Raw genomic sequence first — 8,665 nt, forward strand, 5'->3', positions numbered from 1 at the left:
GCTGCGGCCGGGAGTTGTGGAGAACCCGCGGCCGACATTAGCGTTCATAAATCGGATCAACCTTGTGCTAAACGCCCATAGTCCCCGGAGCTCGAATATCGAATATCCAACTTGAAACTAAAAAAAAAATCGTTTACACGATCGTTGTCGTGTAAACGCCCCCTTAGGGGATCCAACGAAAACGGCACTTTTGTTCCGTTTTTGTTGGATCGTTTACACGATAACGTTCTAATTACGATCTGTGTTTACACAGTAAAGGTACACATCGAAAACGTGTAATGCTCTTGCTGCGCCTAGTTGGTGCAAGGTTCTTTGAAACTTTGAAAGTGCGCATGTGTTTAAAAAACAGTTGTACTTGAAGGCATGTGGATTTGCCAAGAAAACATGCATTGTGTGCGTCTGATTAGGGCGCATGCAGTTGGAAAAAGTGGGATAACTTTGAGCTTTCACGGTGTCTGTAGCGGGCCCCGGACTGGAAGCTGTTTATTGTTTTTACCTTGGAATGGCCAACAGTCTGTTATTCCTATATCAATTTGATAAAATAGGAGTTCCCGCACTTCCCATATCCGTGTCCTCTGTTACCTTTTTCAGCAGTTAAAACAGTTTAATCCGTTGCTAACAAGTCGTAACTTGTTTTTCCGAGCCGCCTTCAAACGCAACATGAAAGCTGAGACGCTCACGCTGGGTTTACACCTGTGAGGCAGCGAAGGAGACCTGCTGCTGCTGCGCAGGTGTGTGTTAGAATCATGGCAGCAAACCAGCAACACGTAAATAACTGCACAGTTTTTTTCCAGAACTAACCGACTGAGTTGAGTAAAGCTGTTGGATGCAGGTGATGATAGCTAAAAGATGACTAGCTAATATCAACACAGCACGTTAAGCTTGTTAACAAGTAGCCTGTATGCTACTGGTGTTGTCTATGTTCAGCAACATAGATTCATTTTGACCCCCAAAATAAGTCGATGCCCCCCCTGTTAAACTCGTCTGGAGCCGGGGCTGATCCTGGTCCGTAGTTCTCTAGATAAGAGCGTATTTTGCCTCCTGGGCTGTGCGGAGCGGTGAAGAGACGCTGAGGGAACCGTATCTGATGGGGAAACAAGTAACACCAGCATTGTGAGTAGTTTCTTCTTCTTCTGTGGATTGTAGGAAGCAGCTATGTTTTGCGTCATACTATGCATGAGCTGGGGATTCTCTGGAAGAAAAGATCCGTTTTCTAGGTTTACACGACAACGGAAAACGTTATGTATCAGAAACATCACACTCTGGAACCCGTTTTCAATCTGTGCAACATTCGGTGGTTTCGTGTAAATGCACGCTACAAACGCAACAAAACTCTTCCGTTTTCCCCCGAAATCGTTGTCGTGTGAACGGGGCCACTTCACTGCGGTCCAATGGGCTCTTTGCACCTCAGCTTCCGTGTTCGGGTTAAAGCGGCTCGGTTTTTTCCGGTCTATTACAAATGTCATTTTACAGTAGGTGTTTGCAGGATTTGCCAAAGCTAACAATTAACGATGTACATCGTATTTGTAAGGCTGGATCCAAAGCCCCATCAAGCAAATTGGAAAAAGGTTTTAAGATGTATGTCTCGTCATATATCCATGGATATGAAGGTGAGTCCTACTTTAAAGTTCTTTAAACTCCGTGGCTAACATTAGCTATGCTAATGCTAGTTAGCAATATTCTCGGACATTTTACTTATACAATTGTGCTATTTAATCATCTAAACATTATTGTTCTTTCTAACGGACAATGTTCTTACGTTATTTTGTGTTTATTTTTAAGTGTATTGCTTTACTATGTGCTCGTTGTCGTTAGTGTCAAACAGAGACCAAGTAACGGGGGAGATTACGGTTCGGGCTTTTTGCTTCCGAAGCATGAGGAAGCACGAGAAGCCCCATAACTTAAAAGTAGGGCAGCACTGGTAATTTGTTTGAGTTTGAGTTCAGCTGAATGTTGAGGTTCAAAGTTGTTAATTTGATAAATATATGGCCGTGTTCCTTAAGGCGTCCGTATTATTTCGTTTGCATGCTTCTTGTTAAGAGCTCAAATGGGATTGTGTTTACAGCCTCTTCACATTTTTAATTATCTTTTTCATTATAACATTAAAACAAGACCAGCTCCGTATTGTTTTAATATTGATTGTGAATCAGTTTGTCGTTTTATGTCTGTAGAAGCTGGTCTGTAAAGTTTCTTTAAAGTTTCACTTAGTAAATATGGGAAGTATTTCTAAAATATCAAAGTTTATCACCAAATGTACAGTCATAGTCAACAAATGTAATATTCAAAAGTTCATTAATGTCAGTAGTTTGATTCACTAAATAAAATGCATTTTATAAGTTCATTTGTTTTGCAAAAAATTGGTTAAGCTTTTATTTCTGTTAATTATAATAATTTACAGAAATAAGTTACAGCTGACAAAATATTATTGTATTACATCATGTTAATATGGCAAACTGATAAATCTCATAAACAGATCTCATCAAAAGCATATTCTGATTTATTGATTATGACTGTTATTACTTCCTGTACAGATAAAACACGAATTCCATTTGAGCACAATATTTTTAACAGTTTAAAGGAGGGCACTCCATTTTGTGCCAACAGTTTGAAAGCAAAGTCTTAATAAAATGTAATGACTGAAAATAATCTCTCAACAGGTAGTTCTCAGAGATGCAGTTCCAGTCATCATGGTGACATGCAGTTGTTCCTGTGTGGCTGGTACTGCATTGTGCAACCATATAGTGGCTCTGCTGTTCCAGACTGCCCACTTCTCCCAGCTCAGTGTCCCAGTCGTTCCTCCAGTTCATAGCTGTACTGAAACAGAACAGCAATGGCACAAACCCAGAACTGCTGTAAGTTTTAAAACTGCACATGCATGCCATGTTTCATCAAAAATATTTCAGTGAGATATCTGTGTTGCAGTAAAGCTTAGCAACTAATTATGTTTTTATAGTCCTTATATATAATGACTTTAAAAATGCAAAAATTATTTTGTAGGTTTATTTAAAAATAAAGTACAAAATATTTTTTTGGTAATTTTCTAAACTATTTAGTAAACTGAAGTGTATACTATATAAAAATACGATATAATATATAACGTTGTACATTTTAAGTACAGCATTAAAATGTAAGTTGCACTTGACGTTGACTTGAGAACACATGATGAAGACTGTTATAAACACTATGTCTCTATTTTTCTATTTCAAAGGGTGTAAAACCTGGTCCAGTTGGCAAGATGGTGATAGTGAAGCCTGTACAGGGCCGACTGTCTAAAGGAGGATTAAGGTAAATAATGTTCATAATACTTAATTTTCATGTCTTGCTGCCTTATATATTTTAGCCCTGAGTTAAATACATGTGTGTTTTTTTTTTTTGTTTTTGTTTTTTTCTCACTTAAAGGAGTACACTCTTCAGGGGAATGACTGGCCCTCTTCCTGACCTGTCTGTGCTTCGAGTGGCAGAGACGTACAGCGATTTGGATTCCCGGGAGAAGCCACTGGTGACAACCATGGGGATGAGTGTGGAGAAGCCGCTTGTAGATTCTGAATTTGGACTTGTGCAAAAAGGAAGTGTACTGTCCTATCAGCAACCCAAACTCTTAACCCGATGTATAGAGTTACATCACCATGCTCCACCTTCTCCTTCTCTTCCACTTTGTAGTCATCATCTGTCACCATCAGAGTGTGCCTGGGTTTGCACTTTAGAGGAACATTTTCATTTGCAGAGTTTGCAGTTATCATTTGATATGGCTGACAGAATTCAGACATCAACACGAGACCAGAGCTGTGTTCATGAGTGGCACATGCTGCGACAATCAAGAATAACCTCGTCAAGATTTAGGGAAGTGTGTTATGTGAGAGGTCCCACCACTGCTGAATCTCTGGCAGAGCGAATAATCAGGGGTACCAAAGAAACAGCTGAAATGCGAAGAGGTTCTGACATGGAGTTTCAGGCAGCAAAAGAATACGCCCACCGCTGTAATGTGAATTATTCACCTTGTGGGCTAGTAATTCACCCTGAAGCCCCATGGTTAGGTGCCTCTCCTGATGGCCTCGTTTATGACCCCAAGGAAACACCATCATTTGGCTTGGTTGAAATTAAATGCCCAAATGTAAGAAGTTATGTTGACTGCAAGTACTTGCAGATGTCAGATGGAGTTTTCAAATTAAAGAAAACTCATGCTTACTATTGGCAAGTACAAGGCCAGCTTCTTGTTACTGGTCTTATGTGGTGTGACTTCTTTGTTTGGGCACAGGAGGATTTCTTTGTGCAGCGACTGGATCCCGACATGGAAGTTCAAAACGTAATCAGACAGAGATGTGACCACTTCTATTTCAACATTTACATGCAAAAGTATCTCTCAATGAAACGTGCAGCACATGACGTGTGACATTGTCATTCTGTGATAGTGGTAAATGTTTGGCTACGCAGGCAAATTTTCCACCTGCATTCATTTGTTTTTGTCTTTTGATTGTAGGCCACTCAAAATCATTCTGTGGTTTGAGCATCAATGTTCATTGAGAGACTAACAGTCCATCTGTGCCTTTTTATTTATTTTAGTAAATGTCATTGTATCCTTGCAAGTTCTTGCAATTTTCTTTTAGACATACCTTTTTTTTTTGCAAAAAAGTAAGGTTTCACTAAATGCAAAAAATAAACAAATATCAAGTTGCACTATTGTCAATACTGTCAATTTAATTTTGCTTTAGCTTTAACAGGTTTACATGAGAAAAATGCTTATTTACAATCACATTTATAAAATTTGATAACATTCAATCAACACATAATAGAAATACAAATACATTTGACTGCTTCTGTGATAACGTATTCCTTTTACAAAACTTACACATCTGAGAAAATACAATTTTGTTAGGTAACACTATTTGACGGTATGCATAAGATTGACATACCATCATAAATATGACATATCACCTGTCATGGACATAAAATAGTCTTTATGAATGTCTGACTTTTGTCATGAAGTGTTATTCGGTAAATAATGACACTTTTAATGCAAAATTTATCTGAAAGTTGCAATCAAAGTTCATTAAAAGTGCAAACTGTATTTTGTAAATGACACAGTAATGCAAAGTTATTACTTTTAACAGGCTTTCATTGCAACTGAGAAGTTTTCCATTAAAAGTGTTATTAAACAAATGAAAATTCATGACAACATTCATAAAGACTCTTATGTTCACGACAGGTTATCTCAGTCTTATGCACATCCCATCAAAATAAAATGTTTCAGTTTCTCCAATTTATCATCTGCTTACTGATTTTGATAAATAACAGCCATTTGCTGAACAATCAGGGAAATGTGCCTTTAGGACAAGGATTGGGAAACACCTAAAGTGGACTACACATTCGTTCACTTTATGTAGCCCATGCCCTGACCAGAGGTTTGTTTTGATAATTGATAAGGAGGCAAGCCACTGCAAAAAGTTCATTAATGGAGCCAACTATAGATAAAGGGATAATTGAATCAAAGAGTTTGTTTTCTTTAACTCTTCGGATTACCCGTTCAATGTGCACTCGGAGACGTGCAATTTTCTGAGTCTGAAGAACATTTTGAGCTGGCATCTGCCTTTTCTTGCTGAGAAAAGGTGGACAGTATACCTTGCACTTCACATACTCAGAGATGAGGAATCCTTTATCTACCATTATGGCCATGTCCTCAGTAAGAAGATTAGCCAACCCTGACCTCATAAACAACTCTTTGTCACTTATTGACCCCTCATAGAGTGAAGAAACAAAGGTCACTGCACCATGGGGAGCCATTCTGATCAGACCTTTCATTGTGCAGTGAGATTTGTATTTGGAAAACATCTCACTTTGGAGGAGAGGAGAAGCAGGAGATTGGCATTTGAGCTCAGTGCAATCTACTATCACTTGAATGTCAGGAAAATCTTTGAAGTCACCAGGGAGTTGAGCTCGGATGTCCTCTGTATCAATCCAGATACATAGTGAACCCAAAAGAGTGTACAAGTAATTGGTCCATGAACAAATAATGCGGCTTACAGTAGAAATGTGAATATTAAACCGGTTTGCTAGGTCTCTTTCCTTAAGCCCTGCAGCCAGGTACATCTGGAACAGGAACAGCTCATCAATGGGTTGCAAGGAATGCCTCTGATAAAAGAAAAAGCAAAAATACATTCAAAATGTATAAAAATCCATATTTATTTACTTATGTACTTCAAAGAGGTTATCATAAACAATAGTAACCAGTAGAACAAGAGAAAATATGTGTATATATAACAAAGAACAGAATAATTATCTTACCACTACTTTTCAGTTTGTTCATTTCTTCCTACTCATTTTCACTTATTTAACCCTTATCTCAGTTTAATGAAATATATTACATACTGACTCAATAATTATCAGAAATTTGTGATGATATGCAAGCAGCACTTTCTGAAGATAACATATTCCTCTATAATCTGTAGTAAAAGTTCTTATTGCATATACAAAGTGTACTTGTGGAAGCTACCAACCATGTGTGCTGCTCTGACAGCAGTTATTGCTTCGCCGCTTCCCTCCACAGCTCTGACTCTTGATGAGCGAATCATTTTGTGGACAGAAGGTTCAATAAGCCCCCAAAACAACATGAAGTGACGATAACTTGAAAATCTGTTGGTACACAACATAGTAACATTTCAGATTATTTTTAATAATACAAAAGTAAAGTAAAGGATAAAGTAACCACAACTTTTACTTATTCAATAAACCCAAACCCAAACACCCAATAAATTAAATTTAAAAAGTTAAAAATCTTTTGAAACTACAGCAGTAGATTGTATTAATTCTAATATTTAATGTTAGAAAAATGCAAAATACTTTCAGTAACATTACATACTTTTTATTTTCACTTGATATATGTAGCATAGCAGGTTCAGCAAATACAAAACACTTCTGAAAATTGACACTTGTGACCTAACAAGTGTGACTTTAACACGAAATGTAAGTGTGTTTATTGTATTTTTGAATTAAGACACATTTAATAATAAATTAAAAAATCAAAGGTGGGGCAAGTAACCCACATTTTAAAAAGGAAAAGGTTCGTTGCAGTGTACAAGCTTACCTTGTGTAAAATCGGATGTCATCATCGGACCCTGCGAACCGCTGTAATCCAAAGGTAGATTGAATTTTCAGTTCTTCGATCTGGGTTGTTAGGGCTTTTATTTCTTCTTTTAATTTATCGTTTTCATTTATTGCCATGTCCAGGCCAGCTGGTTCTGGGACGGAGCAATAATCGTGATCGGCAGAAGTGCATTGCACAGGCGGATCAGTTTCAATGCTGTCTGGCTCTGGTCTGCTCACTCGTTCCCATACACTCGCTCTTTCAGGCTGAACACAGAAGTTGTTCCATTGAAATAACTCAGGGACAGCTCCTTTATTTACCTTTCTTCTCCCTCCGGCAGTTTTAGGTTGAAGAAGCTGATCCGGAGTGAAGTGAAGGCTGCAAACTTTGCTATGTGTTGTTAGCTTGAATTTGTCGCGACGAATATTTACTAGCCATCGTCTTCTTAAGTCAGGATCGCATGGAAATCCATGAAAACTTAAACGGCCGTTATATTTGGAAGACGCTGTGCACCGGGGAACACAACAGTGTTCATGGTATTGCTTAGATTGTTTTTGAAATACGATTTTGTCTTTCCTTGCGGTCATGGTCACTCAAAGCGGAAGGAAATGAGCCGCACTACGCGCATGCGGGTGTGACGTCAGCGCCTTAGGTGCAAAGAGCCCATACCGCCTCCTTTTGATTTAGAGTTAGCCATGTTCGGTATAGCAGACTCTTTCTTCTTCGGCACTAGTTGGCGCCGGTTAATAATTCCTGTAACGCTGGCACCCAGTGGACAGATTGTACTACAGCAATTTTGCTATTTCTAATCAATCAATCAGATTTATTGATTTCTATAGTACATTTAAGTTACAAGAAAGTTTAAAGTTCTATATATATTTAAAAGCACAAATATACTAAGTAATAGAACATACAGTGAGTCAACAATCGAAGCTTATAGTTTAGGATCAACGCATGCGCAGTTGATCAAAAAATTATGCCCCGCCTCTTCCGTGACAATTCTCACACATTCAAAAAAAGAGTCTCGCTCTCTCACACATACATAAAACGAGTGTGTGTGAGTGTGTGCGCGCAACTTTAGTCTTGTGTATGTGAGAGAAACATTTGTGTGCGAGAAAGATAGCATTTGTGTGCGTGTGCAAGTTAGTAGTGTATGTGTGCGAGAAAGATAGCGTTTGTGTGTGCGACATGTTAGTAGAGTATGTGTGCGAGAAAGATAGCATTTGTGTGTGTGTGCGAGAAAGATAGCTTTTGTGTGTGTGTGCGACATGTTAGTAGTGTGTATGTGAGCGAGAAAGATAGCATTTGTGTGCGTGTGCGAGTTGTTAGTTCAGTGTATGTGAGCGAGAAAGATAAAATGTGTGTGCGTGAGACATTTTAGTAGTATGTATACGCAATTTGAGTATTTTTTGAGTGTGCGTGATGTTTTTTTGAGTGTGCATGATGTTTTTTTGGAGTGTGCGTGATGTTTTTTTGAGTGTGCGTGATGTTTTTTTGAGTGTGCGTGATGTTTTTTTGGAGTGTGCGTGATGTTTTTTTGAGTGTGCGTGAGTTTCTTGTAGTGTGTGAGAGACAAAACATAGATTT

The 8,665-nt window shown here is 38.4% G+C and overlaps 1 protein-coding gene and 1 long non-coding RNA gene across 4 annotated transcripts; one reads left to right on the top strand and one right to left on the bottom strand.

Annotated features, from left to right (window-relative positions):
- The first annotated feature begins 775 nt into the window (after nt 1–775).
- On the top strand, nt 776–4,593 carry LOC145549769 (uncharacterized). Of its 3 annotated transcripts, XM_081602541.1 has the most exons (5): nt 776–1,610; nt 1,816–1,907; nt 2,658–2,852; nt 3,209–3,285; nt 3,400–4,593. In XM_081602541.1, exons 1-5 carry the CDS (start codon nt 1,460–1,462, stop codon nt 4,388–4,390), a joined length of 1,506 nt encoding a protein of 501 aa, XP_081458667.1. In that variant the 5' UTR covers nt 776–1,459; the 3' UTR covers nt 4,391–4,593. The 3 variants fall into 3 exon arrangements, with proteins under 3 accessions (XP_081458667.1, XP_081458672.1, XP_081458683.1); XM_081602546.1 differs by having other exon boundaries at nt 777–1,907; XM_081602557.1 differs by lacking the exon at nt 1,816–1,907 and having other exon boundaries at nt 777–1,610.
- An 82-nt stretch (nt 4,594–4,675) lies between these two features.
- Nucleotides 4,676–7,760, bottom strand: LOC103481082 (uncharacterized). The gene is made up of 3 exons (XR_014085619.1): nt 7,079–7,760; nt 6,492–6,627; nt 4,676–6,126 (listed from the first exon to the last, which is right to left on the bottom strand). It is a non-coding gene; the product is annotated as an uncharacterized LOC103481082 (long non-coding RNA).
- Nucleotides 7,761–8,665: the final 905 nt, after the last annotated feature.

Source organism: Poecilia reticulata, chromosome 2 (genome assembly GCF_904066995.2).
Source record: "Poecilia reticulata chromosome 2, P_reticulata-male-v2, whole genome shotgun sequence".
In the NCBI taxonomy this organism is placed as follows: Eukaryota; Metazoa; Chordata; class Actinopteri; order Cyprinodontiformes; family Poeciliidae; genus Poecilia; species Poecilia reticulata.

Excerpts from the sequence above, each read along its gene's own strand:
- LOC145549769 (XM_081602541.1), top strand. The coding sequence starts at position 1,460 with ATGTCATTTTACAGTAGGTGTTTGCAGGATTTGCCAAAGCTAACAATT. Across the intron at positions 1,611-1,815 it reads ATATATCCATGGATATGAAG|TGTCAAACAGAGACCAAGTA; the intron begins GTGAGTCCTACT and ends CGTTGTCGTTAG. Across the intron at positions 3,286-3,399 it reads CTGTCTAAAGGAGGATTAAG|GAGTACACTCTTCAGGGGAA; the intron begins GTAAATAATGTT and ends TCTCACTTAAAG.